At 42.1% G+C, this 19415-nt stretch overlaps 1 protein-coding gene across 4 annotated transcripts; it reads left to right on the top strand.

The window, feature by feature from the left end:
- The first annotated feature begins 2696 nt into the window (after nt 1-2696).
- abcb11a (ATP binding cassette subfamily B member 11a) lies at nt 2697-18167 on the top strand. 4 transcript variants are annotated; one of them, XM_082967000.1, is made up of 28 exons: nt 2697-2825; nt 3559-3692; nt 3828-3840; nt 4181-4229; nt 4364-4605; nt 4789-4873; nt 4990-5123; nt 5281-5365; nt 5664-5788; nt 6083-6257; nt 6352-6465; nt 6551-6661; nt 6745-6870; nt 7007-7210; nt 7314-7484; nt 7630-7831; nt 7931-8000; nt 8109-8244; nt 8365-8529; nt 8672-8776; nt 9059-9220; nt 9380-9583; nt 12864-13105; nt 13305-13461; nt 13578-13775; nt 14511-14717; nt 14913-15059; nt 16762-18167. In XM_082967000.1, the coding sequence occupies exons 1-28, from the start codon at nt 2782-2784 to the stop codon at nt 16960-16962; spliced, it is 4008 nt and encodes a 1335-aa protein (XP_082823126.1). In that variant the 5' UTR covers nt 2697-2781; the 3' UTR covers nt 16963-18167. The 4 variants fall into 4 exon arrangements, with proteins under 4 accessions (XP_082823126.1, XP_014019561.3, XP_082823125.1 ...); XM_014164086.3 differs by having other exon boundaries at nt 5281-5452; XM_082966999.1 differs by having other exon boundaries at nt 2785-2982; nt 5281-5452.
- The last annotated feature ends 1248 nt before the right edge of the window (nt 18168-19415 follow it).

Here is a 19415-nt window from a genome sequence, read left to right as displayed (position 1 = left end):
CTACTGGCCTACCATTCAGGTGTGGTGGGTATGCTGGTATAGGATGTTTTCATGATGGTATCTGTCTATAATGATAGCCTATGATTATCATAGATCTATCTTGCATCACTACCCTTATTCATTCAGGGTCGTCACTCTAGCTACATTGTGAGACAGCCAGTGGAATGACTCACAATGACCAGTCCTGTTTTTATTACAGGCCATCTCAAACAAACCCTCTCAAGCTCCCACTTGATATGATGATGGTCATTAATAACCGGCCCTAAAGCAATACAAATTCCTGTCTATCCTGACAGCTGCCATCGCGGGCATTGACCTCAAACCATTCAGACTGTTGTAAAGACCTGAGTCTGGTCAGATATTAGGATCATTTATAACAAAGAAATTATGAGTGTACTCTTGCCTGTTGAAAGGTTTGTGGTCATAGGCACATCCTTAAAAACGTAGTTGTTGGGCTAATGAAGTATATACTTGAAAAGAACAAAAAGGCCCATTAACTGAATATGCTCCAAATTACTACCTTTATTGACAATGTTTCGATTCAAAGCGATCTTCTCAATTTTAATATTAGAATCAAAAAATCACCCCTTAGCCTAGTCCTGGCCTTATCACCAACCCCTATGGCATATCCTGCGTCATTCAACCATTGACACATGGGCAATTCCATGGTAACGGAATTGCGCTGACACTTAAAATGAATGCCAAACAAAAACCATTGATTTCAAAGTTTAACAAACCATATAACTCTATGCACAAGGACTAGTTTTAACAATTTTTCACTGAACATGTGACAAAAACACATTTACTGTACCCTAGATAAAAATGTGGTAACATAATTCCGGTAAAATCTTCTTCAGTTTTTTTATGTCCATGTTTTCCAAAAACACTTAAAAATCTACTCCGAATTAAGATTCAAAGATGTCTGCAGAAAGAATGGGGTGTCAGCTATGACGACACAGTGACTTTGAAAAAATCTCAAAGAGTGTGCAAAGCTGTCATCGAGGCAAAGGGTGGCTACTTTGAAGAATCTTTGTTTAAAAGAAAATTGGTTACTACATGGTTCCATATGTGTCATTTCATAGTTTTGATGTCTTCCTTATTATTCTACAATGTAGAGACCAGTAAAAATAAAGAAAAACTCTTGAATGAGTAGGTGTGTCCAAACTTTTGACTGGTACTGTAGTTCAGAACAGTATAGTTCAGCATAATACAGTACATTGTAGTGTTCTCAACTCTAGTGTGGTCTACTGTGTCCTGTACTGAATTCTATTTGTCTTTACAGTACTGTACTCTACTGTACTGTCCGAACTTGTGAACCCAACTGTAGTTTGTGACTACTATGATTTCCCATTGTAGCCGATTCAATTGAAGAAATTCCGTTACCGATTTTTTGCTAATTCCGTTACTGGAATTTTGAGTTTTCATCACTTAATCATTCAGAATTGACATCAGTAAAACACTATAACTAATTGATAGGTCTCCGTTTACTTGTTACTTCTGTGAACTTTCATTTTCCTCCATCCTCATGAGGGAGAGAAATGAGAAAATATCTAAAAGATTGGTGAGTTTTTGGTAACAGAATTTCAACTCACAAGGCAATGTTTCTTAAACTAACACAAAGCAGAAAATTCCCCCAAAACTGAATATAAGTGTTGATATTAGTTGGCAGGGGTATTTACTTCAACATTATTGTGTTTTGATGTTTTTCTAATACCTTTTAAGACTTTTTCTGCTAGATGTTTTCTAAAACCCCTTTTCCATCTGTTTGACCAGAAATCAAAGCCTTTGCTTATTCCTAATTATTAGGATGGAAAATGGTTGAAAAATGTATATATGGCTTAATTTCTCAAAAATATAGACTCTTGGCTTTCATTTGACACCCAATTTGACATGCTCATATGAACTTCACATGTTGGTGCTCATGAGCCCTTTTACTAAGAAGTGAACACCATGCGTTCAAACTATGACCTGCTACTCATTAGCCGAATTTGGTCCAAGGTTGGGGAGTTATGTATCTCTGATTGTATCTATGTATCTCTGATTGATGGATGTTGCACAAAATATTCTCTGTGTGAATCAGCTCTAGAGACTAACCGCCCATAGGTCATTACACTCATTTTACTATCCATGGTGTGATTCTATGGTGTGATTCTGTTATTAATGAATGTTATCATGGTGGCTCTGGGGAATTAGCTGTACAGACTAACGACCTTAGGTCAGTCAGTACAATCATTTTACAACGTTCTGCTGTTGACATCCAGGTGATCCACACCTATCACTGGAACAGGACAAGATCTTTCAACAATCCAACTGTTGACTTATATAGAAATAATCTTGATATAATTTACGTTTACTGAATTCATATTTTCCATCTCATTGAACATTCCTTCCATATTATTCAAGAGGCATATTTAAACATGTCATTCAGATATTATGGTGAATTTGAAGCAGGCCATGTACTTCAGTATTCAAGTTAAATAAACTTCAACTTCAAAATACAGCACATACTGCACACCTGAATCTTTCTAAGAGAACAAATTGTCAGACAGGTGTGGAGTAATGCTCATATTAATCAATGCATGGTTAAACGCATTAACTTATATTAACTCATTGATTGGATGATTGTACCTTTGCCTCACAAAAGCTCCTTAGTTAGAGACATAATGCTGATAGAACTCTTATCAGTCTAATGGAAGGGGAGATAGTGGGAAAGGCGTAGACTGAGAATAAGATAGGAGTTTCCTCTGGTAGGAGGGATTCTTTATTGTTGGTAGTGACCAAATGGCTAGGATATCAGAGGAGTCCTTGACAGGAAGACAAAACAGGTACACTATAGTTTGCTTTTCATTCTATAGTAAGATAGGGAGGAAAGCATATATGAGAAATGATTATTCTGCGTAGCTGAAGTGGATCTTCATGGTAGATATTTTGGATATTTCCATATCTACATATTATTTTGCTTGCATTTTCTTCTGTATTATGGTAATAATGCTCTTTATTCTGATAAGAAATGAGTCATACATGTGTTGAACTTGTTAGTAACTCTCTAAACTGATCTTTTCTGTGTGAGTTTGTTTTTCCATCCATGTACTGTAATTTACATGTGTATATCTTTAAAAAAAAACATTTCAGAATTTGTCAGGGTAGGTCCTTTTAAACAATGTTTTTTCTTACAGAGATCCTATTCATTCTATGGTTTTTCTAATCAATAATATGACTTTCAATGATCAAATGTTTTGTCCATATTATGTAATAGAGGACTTATTATATGGCTCTAATGGTGTTGTCACTACTTGTCATCAAGTCCTTCATAGTCCAAAAGTCCTGATTCCCAGTATTGTACTGTCTATAGTCATGACAAATAGATAACACAACATTGAATTCCAGAGATGTTAAGATTGTTTTCTTATAAAAAAATATTATAAATCCCACAAAATGTGTTACCATAGAAGTTACATTTGGGTGGCAGTACAGACAGTTCACTCCGGACTGTGAATGTATGTTTGCGGATGTTTGTAAAGAAGACTGTGAGCTAAAATGACCCTTCTCTCCCATTAGACCCAGCGAGGACGTGCCTGTCAGATTTAAAGCCACAAAAATGAAGGATCCTATTTACTTGAAAAAGGTCACTTCTCTACAGGAGGACACTGACAAAGAATATTGCCATACAACACCAGACAGAGAAGAAGAAGGTAAGTGTCCCATTTCTTCCTGCTATACCACAAATATCATAATGTTAACATGATTATGCCCCAGTAAGAATTGAAATCATATTGTAGAGCTCTTCTTCAAGTTTCAATTGAACTTTGACCTTTCTTTTTGAACAGAGAATGAAAAAGGGTAAGTGTCTGTTTTTGATTGGAATTGAAATAACAGTAGCTTCTTTTTTCTTCTTTTTTTACTTTTCAAATAACAACATTTGATTCATACTCAAGTAAACTACATTCCGTTCATTGCATTATTGCCCTCATTCACAGTTGAACGAACCTCACAAATGAAATTTGACCGTATCTTATTTATTTTCTTCAACACTTTTTTTCCTATACGGGTACTTTTCACAAAACTCTTCCAATTGTAACTTGGTTCTTCTTAGCATAATATCTATCATACCGCTATACACTTCTATCATCATGAAAGTATCAGATCAACTTTGATCATCATTTGATTGTTTTGATTGCAGAGATGGAAAGAAAAAAGAAAAGTTCTTGGATGTTGGATTCTTTCAACTGGTATTTATATTTTTATCCTCAAGATATTATGAATTATTATTAATTGTGATTAATAATGGCTGTTTTTGCTATGATTGCACAATATTATATTTCCTTTTATTGGAAAAATGATGTAACCTATCTATTTGATCCAGTTTCGATTTGCAACATGGAAGGACACACTGATGATGGTAGTGGGGGGCTTATGTGCACTAGTCCACGGGGCAGCCTCCCCTCTCATGCTCTTGGTGTATGGCATGATGACAAACACCTTTGTGGCATACGAGCTAGAGGTCCAAGAACTGGCAGACCCCAACAAAACCTGCATTAACAACACCATCACCTGGATCAATGGCTCCATATTTGAAATAGCAGAGAACACAACGGTCTTCTGTGGGTGAGTTGACACTTTTCTATTGTGGACTTTATTTTACTCCTGCGTCAAGGTTATCCATGTCGATCTATTCATATTACTGTCCATGCTGATGCTGAAGGTCCTGATTAGAATGGAATGGGTTATGGATCCCGAAATGTTTACAAAAATATATACAGTATAGCTAAGCATCCATTTTTTTTACAGGGTGGATATCGAAGCACAGATGACCATGTTTGCATATTACTATGTTGGTATTGGATTAGGAGTCTTGATTGTTAGTTATTTCCAAGTAAGTGGGTTAAACTTCCTGCTCAAAGTGCTTTCTCTCCATTGAGTCTTGCAACCTTAACCTTCTTAATCTATGACCGGTATTTCTAAACATGCATTCACACCTGCTCTGTGTAGATTGCCCTCTGGGTGTCTGCTGCTGCCAGACAGATCCAGAGAATCAGGAAGACTTACTTTAGGAAAGTGATGCGAATGGAGATTGGCTGGTTTGACTGCAATTCAGTTGGAGAATTAAACACCAGGATATCAGAGTAAGACCGAAACCCATGGATTATTTTCTACAGAGATGTGTGAATGATTGAGGGCATGTTTGGAAGATGTTTCTATAAATAACCCTTACATTTTGGGTTTGACACATTCTAATCGGACCACAACAATTGTGTGATTGAACTTGTTCTCTCACCTCAGCGACATCAACAAGATCAACAATGCGATAGCTGACCAGGTGTCTATCTTCATCGAGAGGATCTCCACTTTCATCTTCGGCTTCATGGTAGGGTTCATCGGAGGATGGAAGTTGACCCTGGTGGTCATCGCAGTAAGCCCACTAATAGGACTTGCTGCTGGACTAATGGCCATGGTGAGATGGGTTGAAGTCAATGTATTAAATCACTTTATTTGATGATGGTCACTCATTCTGTTGTAACAGCCTCTGAGTCTGTTAGTGAGGTCTCACACCACCTTAGTAGTCTCACACCACCTCTGTATTCTCTGTGACGTTGTGATGTGTAAAATGTACTATAGATAAACCAGACAAACCAGTCGGTCATCTCCACTCGTTCACTCCTCAGGCTGTTGCCAGACTGACAGGTCGGGAGCTCCAGGCTTATGCCAAGGCAGGGTCAGTAGCTGATGAGGTACTGTCATCCATCAGAACAGTGGCAGCCTTTGGAGGGGAGGACAAGGAGGTTGAAAGGTAACTTGAAATACTGTACAGATGTAGGATCTTAATTTGATCACCCTGTTGCAGAAAATATGCTGCGCAGCAGGAAATGCAAACTTGTAGTGTATTGGAGGTTTCAAAAAGTCGTTTCCACTTTAAAACAACCTCTACAAAAATGTAAATTAATTATAATCCACACAATAATTCACATTCCTGTTGCTGCAGGATCATTTTCTTGCTGTGAGACACTGGTCAAATTAACCTTCCCTTCCCTGCTGACTTGGCACTTGAAAATGTGTTATAAATATGCATTTCACATTTGAACAGGTATGACAAAAACCTTATTGAGGCTCAGAACTGGGGTGTGAAAAAGGGGACGATCATTGGAGTGTTTCAAGGATACCTGTGGTGTATCATCTTCCTCTGCTATGCTTTGGCATTCTGGTATGGCTCAAAACTGGTCATCGAAACCAAAGAGCTATCCCCTGGTACTCTTATCCAGGTATGGCAACTCACATGATCAAATAATATGTATCCAATATGTAATAATAGGAGTGTTGAAAATGTAAGGATGACTTTTGTATTTTTGTCTCCAGGTATTCTTTGGAGTTCTCATGGCAGCTATGAACCTGGGTCAGGCCTCACCATGCCTGGAAGCCTTTGCCTCAGGTCGAGCTGCAGCCAAGACCATCTTCGATACCATTGACCGGGTAAGGCCAGAATTTTAGAAAATATATGAACTAAGAACAATTACATTTCAGTTATGAAGTATTTTCTAAATCTGTTCACTTTCAGGAGCCAGAAATCGATTGTTTCTCAGAGGAGGGCCACAAACTAGACAAGGTCAAGGGTGACATTGAATTCCACAACGTCACATTCAACTACCCCTCTAGGCCAGATGTGAAGGTAAACCCTCTTCGCTCACTTTCTTTAACTTCAAATCATCCCCAAAAGATATCTCAATGTACAACCACCATCTGTTTACTTAGATTTTAGATTCTTTGAGCATGCTGATCAGAGCAGGAGAAACCACAGCTTTTGTTGGGCCAAGCGGATCAGGGAAGAGCACCACAGTTCAACTCTTTCAGAGATTCTACAACCCCAAGGAAGGAATGGTAATAAGGCTCAGAAGATACACCTATGTTTACTATCACATTATTACAGCAATATGGTTGGGACACGAAACTGTATGACTAAAGCCCAGTACAAGATGTTATTGTGTTTGATGCACATAATGCTTCTCATTTATAGTTGACTTTGGATGGCCATGACATCCGCAGCCTGAACATCCAGTGGCTTCGCTCTCTGATTGGTATAGTAGAGCAAGAGCCGGTGCTGTTCGCCACAACTATCGCTGACAACATCCGCTACGGGCGACCTGGGGTCACCATGGACGACATCATCCAGGCCACCAAGGAGGCTAACGCCTATAACTTTATCATGGACCTCCCACAGGTACCACAGGCACACCTTTAGCAAATAAATATGGTGTATTACTCTGTTACAAGAAACACATTGAAATATCAAAATGACAAAATGTTTGTTTGTGGTTATACAGAGGTTTGATACGCTGGTGGGTGAGGGTGGCGGTCAGATGAGTGGAGGACAGAAGCAGAGGATCGCTATTGCCCGAGCTCTGATCCGCAACCCCAGGATCCTGCTGCTGGACATGGCTACCTCGGCTCTGGACAACGAGAGTGAGGCCATTGTACAAGAGGCACTTGACAAGGTGGGTGACTCCAAGACAAAATCAATCAATCATTATATCACCACAAAGTCAGTGCTTTGAATATTTGTTCCAATTTTAAGTCATGGTCTACCCATGTTTGTAATGTTTACTTCAACTACAAAACGGATCATGTCTGTGATTGAAGGCTCGGATGAGCAGGACAACCATTACCATCGCCCACCGCCTCTCCACTATCCGCAACGCTGACGTCATTATTGGCTTTGAGCATGGAAGGGCAGTGGAAAGCGGTACACACAATGATCTTGTAGAAAAGGAGGGGGTCTACTTTACTCTCGTTACCCTTCAGAACCAAGGAAATGACATGCCCAGTGACAAAACAAACAAAGGTAGGTCTGACATAAAGAGCAATTCATAATGATTCATTGTTCACTTTTGATAGAGTCTATCTGTATGGATAAAAATAACGTGTTCATTTTCAATTTTAGGTCCGGACAATGAAACCATTGAGGAAGAAATCCAGAGTTTCAGTCGAGGAAGCTATGAATCTGGGTTGAGGTAAACCTAATGGTCATGTCAGAACAGGCTTGTGACACTGCTTATGATTAACAATGATTCAGCGAAGCTAATTTGTAAAGCCTTTGTAATTCACTCTTTCTCCTAAAGGCAATCTCTTCGCCTGCGATCTCACACCCAGCTATCAAACGAACTCATCCCCGATGCCATAACTGGCAGTATCAGAATTAAATCAGACAAATTCCTTGCCATAATGGAAAACAAGATGGAACCTCAAAGGTCAAAGGTATTGAGGTCATTCTATAAGCAGCCTTGTATTATCAGTTTTGTATTAGCGTACTTTATTCAATTTTCCCTCCTAATTTCTGAGAGAAATGAGTGTCCCTCATACAGCATATTCCCACAGCATTCCAAGGAGGAAGCAGAGGAACGTGTGGAGCCAGCACCTGTGGCTCGAATCCTGAAGTACAACAAGTCAGAGTGGCCCTACATGCTATTGGGATCTATAGGAGCTGCCATCAACGGCTCCGTCAATCCAATCTATGCTATCTTATTCAGCCAGATCCTTGGGGTGAGAGGCTATAGATTATGTACATATCAAGCCTATGTTCAGAATGTAGTTTCATATTAACTGGGCTGGTAGTGATACTTATAGGTGTTGCTGTTCCATTAAATGTATTTCATTCCGTCCATATTGTTGTTTTGATTTGCAGACGTTCTCTATACGTGACTTGGATGAACAGAGAGCACAGATCAATGGAATATGTATCCTGTTCTGCGCTGTGGCGGTGACAAGTTTCTTCTCTCAGTTCTTACAGGTAGCTATATTGTACTGCACATCAAGCTGTTACATTCCATAGTAAGATGCTAACATTCAGACCACAGGAGGTTGGTGGCACCTTAATTGGGGAGAACGGGCTTGTGGTAATGACTGGAACGGTATGAGTGGAACGGTGTCAAATACATGGTTTCCAGATGTTTGATGCCATTCCATTTGCTCCGTTCCGGCCATTCTTATGAGCCATTCTCCCCTCAGCAGCCTCCTGTGATTCAGACGATAGGCCCTAGTAATGTGTGTGAACACTGTTGTTCTGTTTAAGGGCTATGCATTTGGGAAGTCTGGGGAGCTCCTGACCCGCAGGCTAAGGAAGGTGGGCTTCCAGGCCATGTTGAAACAGGAGGTAGGCTGGTTTGATGACCCCAGGAACAGCCCTGGAGCTCTCACCACCAGGCTGGCCACCGACGCCTCCATGGTCCAGGGGGTGAGTGTCAGGGACACATACCGTGGAACCCATTAGAACCATTTCTAACAAATTATGAGATGATCCAAAGGGGTAGTTTTTAAATATTTCCTTGTGCCTCACTGTATATATTTCTGTTTATGAAATGAGCTTGGAGAATTAATAGTATTTTCACTGCAGGCAACTGGATCGCAGATTGGGATGATTGTGAACTCCTTGACCAACATCGGAGCGTCTTTCATCATTGCGTTCTCCTTTAGCTGGAAGTTAAGCTTGGTAGTGATTTGCTTTTTACCACTTATTGGCTTGTCTGGGGTCTTCCAAGCCAAAATGCTGACAGGTTTCGCAAACGAGGATAAGAAGGCAATGGAAGCAGCAGGACAGGTGAGTTAAACACCCTATTATCGGTAACACCACAAACCGATGCTGGCACTAAAACCGCCATAAGCAAACAGGAAAATGCTCATCAAGACACTCCTAGTGGCCGGGGACTTTAATGCAGGGAAACTAAAATCCGTTTTACCTCACTTCCACCAGTATGTTAAATGTGCAACCAGAGGGGAAAAAAACTCTAGACCACCTTTACTCCACACACAGAGACGTGTGCAAAGCTCTCCCTCTCCCTCCATTTGGCAAATCTGACCATAATTTTATCCTCCTAATTCCTGTTTACAAGCAAAAACTAAAGCAGGAAGCACCAGTGACTCGGTCAATAAAAAAGTGGTCAGCTGAAGCAGATGCTAAGCTACAGGACTGGAATATGTTCCGGGATTTTTCCGATGGCATTGAGGGGTACACCACATCAGTCACTGGCTTCATCAATAAGTGCATCACATGACGCCATCCCCACAGTGACTGTATGTATCATGGCACAAGGCGAGACCCAGATGCAGACACAGGAGGCAGATGGTTGGAGTCTTACAATATTTAATAATCCAATAGGGTAAGGGAAGAGAATGTCGTGGACAGGAAAAAAGGTCAAAACCAGTTCAGAGTTCAAAGGTACCGAAGGGCTGGCAGAATCAAGGTCAGGGCAGGCAGGATGATCAGGCAGACCGGAAAGTAGTCCAGAGTCAGGCAGGGGTCAAAACCAGGAAGACTATCAAAAAGAGAATAGCAAAAGGAGAACGGGAAAAACACGCTGGTTGACTTGACAAAAATACAAGACGAACTGGCACAGAGAGACAGGAATCACAGGGATAAATAGATTGGGGAAAATAAGCGACACCTGGAGGGGGTGGAGACAATCACAAGGACAGGTGAAACAGATCAGGGCGTGACAGTATGTACATACCCAAACCAGAAGCCATGGATTACAGGCAACATACGCACTGAGCTAAAGGGTAGAGCTGCTGCTTCCAAAGAGTGGAACTGAATAAAATTATATATACAATATATTTAACCAGGCAACTCAGTTAAGAATAAATTCTTATTTACAATGAAGGTCTACACCGGCCAAACCCAGACAACACTGGGCCAATTGTGTGCTGCCCTATGGGACTCCCAATCATGGCCGGTTGTGATACAGCCTGGATTCGAACCAGGGTGTCTGTAGTGACGCCTCAAGCACTGAGATAAAGTGCCTTAGACCGCTGCGCCACTCGGGAAGCTTATAAGAAATCCAGCTATGCCCTGCGAACAACCATCAAACAGGCAAAGCGTCAATACAGGACTAAGATTGAATTATACCACACTGGCTCTACGCTCGACGCTCGTCGGATGTGGCAGGGCTTGCAAACTATTACAGACTACAAAGAGAAGCACAACCGCAAGCTGCCCAGTGACACAAGCCTACCTGACAAGCTAAATTAATTCTATGCTCGCTTCAAGGCAAGTAACACTAAAACTGTGTTCCGGACAACTGTGTGATCACGCTCTCCGTAGCCGATGTGAGTAAGACCTTTAAACAGGTCAATATTCACAAGGCCACAGGGCCAGATGGATTACCAGCATGTGTACTGGCAAGTGTCTTCAATGACATTTTCAATCTGTCCCTGACTGAGTCTGTAATACCAACATGTTTCAAGCAGACCACCATAGTCCCTGTGCCCAAGAACACAAAGGTAACCTGCCTAAATGACTAGCGACCCGTAGCACTCACGTCTGTAGCCATGAAGTGCTTTTCAACACCATTATCCCAGAAACCCTAGACCCACTCCAATTTGCATACCGCCCAAACAGATCTACAGATGATGCAATCTCTATTGCACTCCACACTGCCCTTTTCCACCTGGACAAAATGAACACCTATGTGACACCTATGTGACTACAGCTCATCGTTCAACACCATAGTGCCCTCAGAGCTCATCACGACGCTAAGGACCCTGGGACTAAACACCTCCCTCTGCAACTGGATTTCTGACGGGCCGCTCCCAGGTGGTAAGGGTAGGTAACAACACATCCGCCGCGCTGATCCTCAACACGGGGGCCCTTCAGGGGTGCGTGCTCAGTCCCCTCCTCTACTCCCTGTTCACTCATGACTGCACGGCTAGGCACGACTCCAATACCATCATTAAGTTTGCAGATGACACAACAGCGGTAGGCCTGATCACCGACAATGATGAGACAGCCTATAGGGAGGAGGTCAGAGAGCTGGCCGTGTGGTGCCAGGACAACAACCTCTCCCTCAACGTGATCAAGAGAAAGGAGATGATTGTGGACTACAGGAAAAGGAGGACCGAGCATGCCCCCATTCTCATCGATAGTGGAGCAGGTTGAGCGCTTCAAGTTCCTTGGTGTCCACATCACCAACAAATGATCATGGTCCAAACACACCAAGACAGTCGTGAAGAGGGCACGACAAAGCTTATTCCCCCTCAGGAAACTGAAAGAATTTGGCATGGGTCCTCAGATCCTCAAAAGGTTCTACAGCTGCACCATCGAGAGCATCCTGACTGGTTGCATCACTGCCTGGTATGGCAACTGCTCGGCCTCCGACCGCAAGGGTAGTGCGAGTACGGCCCAGTACATCACTGGGGCCAAGCTTCCTGCCATCCAGGACCTCTATACCAAGTGGTGTCACAGGAAGGCACTACAAATTGTCAGACTTCAGCCGCCCTAGCCATAGACTGTTTTCTCTACGCTAAGTCTAGGTCCAAAAGGATTCTTAACAGCTTCTAGCCCCAAGCCATAAGGTTCCTGAGCAGCTAATCAAATGGCTACCCAGAATATATGCATTGCCCCCCCCCCCCCTTTACGCTGCTGCTACTCTCTGTTTATTATCTATGAATAGTCACTTTAACTCTACCTACATGTACTGTATATATTCCCTGAATTACGTCGACTAACCGGTGCCCCCGGACATTGAATCTGTACCGGTACCCCTTGTATATAGCCTCGCTATTGTTATTTTACTGCTGCTCTTTAATTATTCGTTACTTTTATTTCAATGTTTTACCTGTCTATTTTTTACTTAACACTTTTTTTGTTGTTGTTAAAACTGCATTGTTGGTTAAGGGCTTGTAAAGTAAGCATTTCACTGTAAGGTCTACACCTGTTGTATTCAGCGCATTTGGTTTGATTTGAAGATAATTCAATAATGGTCCCTAAATGGGTTGTTAGAACATTTCTGTCAAATGAAAGGACCTCGTACGAGGCACTGGTCCAGAGAGTGTTATTCACTGTAGTGATTTAGAGACTTGACAATCTGCCTTCTCTCGCACAGGTGTCCAGCGAGGCTCTAGCCAACATCAGGACCATCGCAGGGCTGTGCAAGGAGAGCACATTTGTGGATACATATGAACAGCAGCTGGAGGCTCCGTATAAGTCTGCCAAGAAGAAGGCAAACATCTACGGCATCTGTTTTGCCTTTGCTCAGTGTGTTATCTTTATGGCGTACGCCGCCTCCTTTAGATATGGAGGCTATCTGGTCAGCTCTGAAAGATTACATTACCTGGTGGTCTTCAGGTACATTTCTTTGTTTTGCTGAATGTTGTGCATGTAATATTTACAGTGACATACAGAAAACCTGTGAATAACAATACTGCATATAAGTCATCATCATGTTTACTGTACATTTTCAAAAACATACCCATTTAAGCTGTAAACTGTCCTAAAAGCTTACTGTATTATCAAACAAATGCCAATGTGTTGTGCATATCCCCAGAGTGATCTCTGCCATTGTGATCAGTGGGACGGCACTGGGAAAAGCTTCCTCATTCACCCCAGATTATGCCAAAGCCAAGATTGCAGCTGCCCAGTTCTTTAAACTGTTGGACCGAGTCCCCAAAATCAGCATGAGTCAGATAGACGGGGAGAAATGGGTGAGAAAAACATCATTGTTTATTCAAGCAGACATTTTCAGTGCAAGTGGAAAATGATCATTATTCACCTTGACATCAAAAATGTTGGTGTGTAATAATGCCATGCCCTCTTCCAGGATGATTTCAAAGGGGAGTTAGAATTCATCGACTGCAAGTTCACATACCCAACCCGGCCTGACATCCAGGTGCTAAAAGGACTACTGGTGTCTGTGAAACCGGGCCAGACCCTGGCCTTTGTGGGCTGTAGTGGCTGTGGGAAGAGCACTAGTGTGCAGCTGTTGGAGAGGTTCTATGATCCAGATGAGGGCAGAGTGGTGAGTCCCCAGACCAGAGCCAACTTCATTTACATGACCTTACCTCAGTGGAGGCTGCTGAGGGGAGGATGGCTCATTACAACAGCTTGAACGGAGCAAATTAAGTGGCGTAAAAAAAACAACAACATGGAAACCATGGAAACCATGTGTTTGATGTATTTGATACCATTCCGCTAATTCCGCTCCAGCCGTTACCACAAGCCCGTCCTCCCCAATTAAGGTTCCACCAACCTCCTGTGCTTTACCTTATCTGCCATGTACGCTGAGTATACCAAACATTAGCAACACCTTGATACACAAGGGAAACTGTTGAGTGTGAAAAACCCAGCAGCGTTGCAGTTCTTGACACAAACGTGTGCGCCTGGCACCTGCTACCATAGCCCGTTCAAAGGCACTTACATTTTTTGTCTTGCACATTCACCCTCTGAATGGCACACATACACTATCCATGTCTCAATTGCCTCAAGGCTTAACAATCCTTCTTTAACCTGTCACCTCCCCTTCATCTACACTGATTGAAGTGGATTTAACAAGTGACATCAAAAAGGGATCATGGCTTTCACCTGGATTTACCTGGTCAGCCTATGTCATGGAAAGAGCAGGTGTTCTTAATGTTTTGTACACTCAGTGTAGATGGAATCACAGGTACAATTTATCAAGTGTACCCACAGTGCCTGCCATAGTCTATTACTATTATTTGTATTTACAATAAACACTTCCCTGTTCCCATTTCAGTTGATCGATGGCCGTCCATCACACACTGTCAACGTGCCCTTCCTGAGGGCTCAGATTGGCATCGTCTCCCAAGAGCCAGTGCTGTTTGACTGCAGTATTGCTGAAAACATACAGTATGGTGATAACACCAGGAACATGAGCATGGAGGAGATTGTTGATGCTGCAAAGAAGGCTTATCTCCATGACTTTGTGATGACACTGCCAGATGTGAGTAGAGGAAGTGAAATTATACTATCTTTGTAATACTTCTATGTCATACTATCCAACTTCCCTTTATACTGTGAAGAATGTAAAAAATTAAACATGTTATTGTGGTGGAACATGATATGTTCTTCTGATACTGTTCTCTTCATATTGTAAGTAGTGTACTAGACATTCCTGTGTTATCTTTGACTCTGGCAGAAATATGAGACTCAGGTTGGCGCCCAGGGCTCCCAGCTCTCCAGAGGGCAAAAACAACGCATCGCCATCGCTCGGGCAATAATCAGGAACCCTAAGATCCTGCTTCTGGATGAGGCCACCTCTGCATTGGACACAGAGAGTGAAAAGGTACCTATAGACCAGACCAATGTACACTGAACAAAAATATAAATGCAACATGCAACAATTGCAAAGGTTTTATTGAGTTACATTTCATATACAGAAATCAGCCAATTGAAATAAATTCAATAGGCCCTAATGTATGGATTTCACATTACTAGGAATACAGATATGCATCTGTTGGTCACATATACCTCAAAAAAAGGTAGGGCCGTGGATCAGAAAACCAGTCAGTATCTGGTGTGACCACCATTTGCCTCATGCAGCGTGACACATCTCCTTTCGCATAGAGTTGATCAGGCTGTTGATTGTGGCCTGTGGAATGTTTTCCCACTCGTCTTCAATGGCTGTGCGAAGTTGTTGGATATTGGTAGGAACTGGAGCACGCTGTCATACATATCGATCCAGACTATCCCAAACATGCTCAATGGGTGACATGTCAGGTGAGTAGGAATTGTGTACAGATCCTTGCAACATGGGGCAGTGCATGATCATGCTGAAACATAAGGTAATGGCGGCAGATGAATGGCACGACAATGGGTCTCAGGATCTCGTCGTGGTATCTCTGTGCATTGAAATTTCCATCGATAAAATGCAATTGTGTTCGTTGTCCATAGCTTATGCCTGCCCGTACCATAACCCCACTGCCACCTTGGGGCACAATGTTCACAACGTTGACATCAGCAAACCGCTCGCCCACAACGCCATACACGCTCTCTGCCATCTGCCCGGTACAGTTGAAACCGAGATTAATCTGTGAAGAGCACACTTCTCCAGCGTTCTAGTGGCCATCGAAGGTGAGCATTTGCCCACTGAAGTCGGTTACGATGCCAAATGCAGTCAGGTCAAGACCCCGGTGAGGATGACGAGCGAGCAGACGAGCTTCCCTGAGACTGTTTCTGACAGTTTGTGCAGAAATTCTTCGGTTGAGAAAACCCACAGTTTCATCAGCTGCCCGGGTGGCTGGTCTCAGGCAGCTGGTCTCAGGCGATCCCGCAGGTGAAGAAGCCGGATATGGAGGTCATGGGCTGGCGTGGTTACACGTGGTCTGGGGTTGTGAGGCCGGTTGGACGTACTGCCAAATTCTCTAAAACGACGTTGGAGGAGGCCAATGGTAGAGAAATGAACACTAAATTATCTGGCAACAGCTCTGGTGGACCTTCCTGCAATCAGAATGGCAATTGCACGCTCCCTCAACTTGAGATGTCTGTGGCATTGTGTTGTGTGACAAAATTTCAAATTTTAGAGTGGCCTTTTATTGTCCCCAGCATAAGCTGCACCCGTGTAATGATCCTACTGTTTAATCAGCTTCTTGATATGCCACATCTGTTAGGTGGATGGATTATCTTGGCAAAGGAGAAATGCTCACTAACAGGGATGAAAACTAATTTGTGGCCAAAATTTCAGAGAAATACACTTTCTGTGCATATGGAAGATTTCTGGGATCTTTTATTTCAGCTCATGAAACACTTTACATGTTGCATTTTTATTTTTGTTCAGTATATATATATATATATATATATATATCACCTCTTGATTATCCTTTCTATCAGATGAATCTCTCTATCCACAGCACAATGATGCATTTGCTTAGATATTTTCTTAGCATGCCATGTACTGTATTACATCAGAGAGAATATAGAATGTCCTTATGATGAAAACAAACACACTCAACTGAGCTTATTTTTAACATTGTGTTTTCCAACTACAGACAGTGCAGGCGGCTTTGGATGAGGCCAGACGTGGACGCACCTGTATTGTCATTGCCCACAGACTGTCTACCATCCAGACGGCAGATATCATAGCCGTCATGTCCCAAGGTGCTGTCATAGAGAGGGGGACACATGAGGAACTCATGGCTAAGAGGGCTGCCTACTACAAACTAGTCACAACAGGGGCTCCGATCAGCTAAACCAGAGTAGATGTAAATGTTCTATAGAGGGGATGCTTGATGAGGAAATGGAGTTTGTCACTAACCAAAGTACATAAATGTGACATTTTTGAAAGAGTAACTATGGGGGAAAAAAACATAAAAGTCCATGGGGGGCAAAGGCTATATTTGCTTGATATACTATTTATTACCTTAATGTCTCTTGAGGTTTTTAAATATATTATACACTGAGTGTACAAAACATTAGGAACACCTGCTCTTTCCATGTCGTAGACTGACCAGGTGAATCCAGGTGAAAGCTATAATCCTTTATTGATGTCACCTGTTAAATCCACTTCAATCAGTGTAGATGAAGGGGAGGAGACAGGTTAAAGAATAATTGTTAAGCCTTTAGACAATTGAGACATGGATTGTGTATGTGTGCCATTAGAGGGTGAATGTGCAAGACAAAAAATGTAAGTGCCTTTGAACGGGCTATGGTAGCAGGGCATAATGTTTTATACACTCATTGTATATGGCCATAGAGATCAATTGGGTTTTATTTTTGCAAAACAGATGGAACCTTTAAAGTAATTTGTTCAAGTAATTTGTAGTCCAATGTATGCTTTTTCTCAAGAAGGTTACAATTATTGATATGAATCATATCATCTGTCACAGATTTAAATATTTATTTTCATTCATTTGTTTACAGAAAAAGATATTTCCTTTTATTAACCTTTGACAGACTGAATGTTTAGTGTTTGGTGCTTGATCTCTTGTCAAATAGGAAAATCCATGTCATAACGGATGAATCATTTTATTTCGTTCATACAGATACATTATTAGTTTCAAATTGCAGTCCTTTGAAAGGAGAGCTACGTACGCTGGGAAACGTAACTTGTGTTGTCCTTGAGAAAGTGATAGTGTAATGCTGATAGCGTGTACTGCAACCCTAAATGACCGATAACATCCGGCAATGTTTTTTTTCCTGTTGCCCTTTGTTGCATCTCATTTATTTCTGTCCTTTTCCTTGATGAAAAAAAAGACATTGAACCATCTACTTGATGGATATCTAATGGAATATATGAAGGATGAATTGTATGTATAAGGTACAATTCTCTGGAGACTAAATTCTCTCTGAAACATTTCTTATGTGACCTCTGGATGAAGCTGTAGTTTACCATTAATCTGCAGTCTTGAAATGCCGAATACAATTGTGTACTAAGCGCTGACACACCCTTCACAAACCACCAGGTCATTGTACATGCTTTTTGGTATAAGTAGGCCTACAGTAGAACCAAGATCTTTCACAAACAATGTACTCCACAAACTCCATTTGCCAAGTGATTAGTCAATCAAATATATTTATAAAGCACTTTTCACATTAGCAGATGTAACAAAGTGCTATACAGAAACCCAGCCTAAAACCCCAAACAGCAAGCAATGCAGATGTAGAAGCACAGTGGCTAGGAAAAACTCCCTAGAAAGGCAGGAACCTGGGAAGAAACCTAGAGAGGAAGCAGGCTCTGAGGGGTGGCTTCAGAGCCTCTTCTGGCTGTGCCGGGTGGTGATTATAAGAGTACATGGCCATTTAAGGCCAGATTGTTTTTCAAGATGATCAAATGTTCATAGATGACCAGCAGGGTCAAATACTAATCACAGTGGTGATAGAGGGTGCAACAGGTCAGTGCCTCAGGAGTAAATGTCAGTTGGCTTTTCATAGCTGAGCATTCAGAGGTCAAGACAGCAGGTGCAGTAGAGAGAGAGAGACAGCAGTAGAGAGAGAGAGAGAGAGAGAGAGAGAGTTGAAAACAGCACGTCCGGTGAACAGGTAAGGGTTCCCAAGCCGCAGGCAGAACAGTTGAAACTGGAGCAGCAGCATGACCAGGTGGACTGTGGACAGCCAGGAGTCATCAAGCCAGGTAGTCCTGAGGTATGATCCTAGGGCTCAGGTCCTCCGGGAGGGGAGGGAGAGAGAGAGAATTAGAGGGAGCATACTTAAATTCACACAGGACACCAGATAAGACAGGATAATTACACCAGATATAACAGACTGACCCTAGCCCCCTGGCACATAGACTATTGCAGCATAGATACTGGAGACTGAGACAGGGGTGGGTCAGGGGACACTGTGGCCCTGTCCGATGATACCCCCAGACAGGGCCAACCAGGCAGGATATAACCCCACCCAAACCACAGCCCCCACACCACTAGAGGGATATCAACAGACCACCAACTTACTACCCTTAGACAAGGCTGAGTATACTTAATTGATCTCTATGGCCATATACAATGAGTGTAAAAACATTATGCCCTTCCACTCTCTTAATGGCACACATACATAATCCATGTGTCAATTGTCTAAAGGCTTAAAAATCCTTCTTTAACTTGTCTCCTCCCCTTCATTTACACTGATTGAAGTGGATTGAACAAGTGACCTCAATAAGGGATTGTGGCTTTCATCTGGATTCACCTAGTTAGTCTATGTCATAGAA

The sequence above is a fragment of the Salmo salar genome, chromosome 21 (assembly GCF_965601325.2).
Source record: "Salmo salar chromosome 21, fSalSal1, whole genome shotgun sequence".
In the NCBI taxonomy this organism is placed as follows: domain Eukaryota; kingdom Metazoa; phylum Chordata; class Actinopteri; order Salmoniformes; family Salmonidae; genus Salmo; species Salmo salar.
The sequence above is the reverse complement of the archived record's forward strand: the minus strand, read 5'-3'. Positions and strand labels throughout refer to the sequence as shown.

Bases quoted from the DNA above. Each gene is read 5' to 3' on its own strand.
- abcb11a (XM_014164086.3), top strand. From the start codon at position 2,782: ATGGCTAGGATATCAGAGGAGTCCTTGACAGGAAGACAAAACAG. The intron at 5,453-5,663 runs GTGAGATGGGTT...TTCACTCCTCAG, and splicing joins CTGCTGGACTAATGGCCATG to GCTGTTGCCAGACTGACAGG. The intron at 8,777-9,058 runs GTAGCTATATTG...GTTCTGTTTAAG, and splicing joins TCTTCTCTCAGTTCTTACAG to GGCTATGCATTTGGGAAGTC.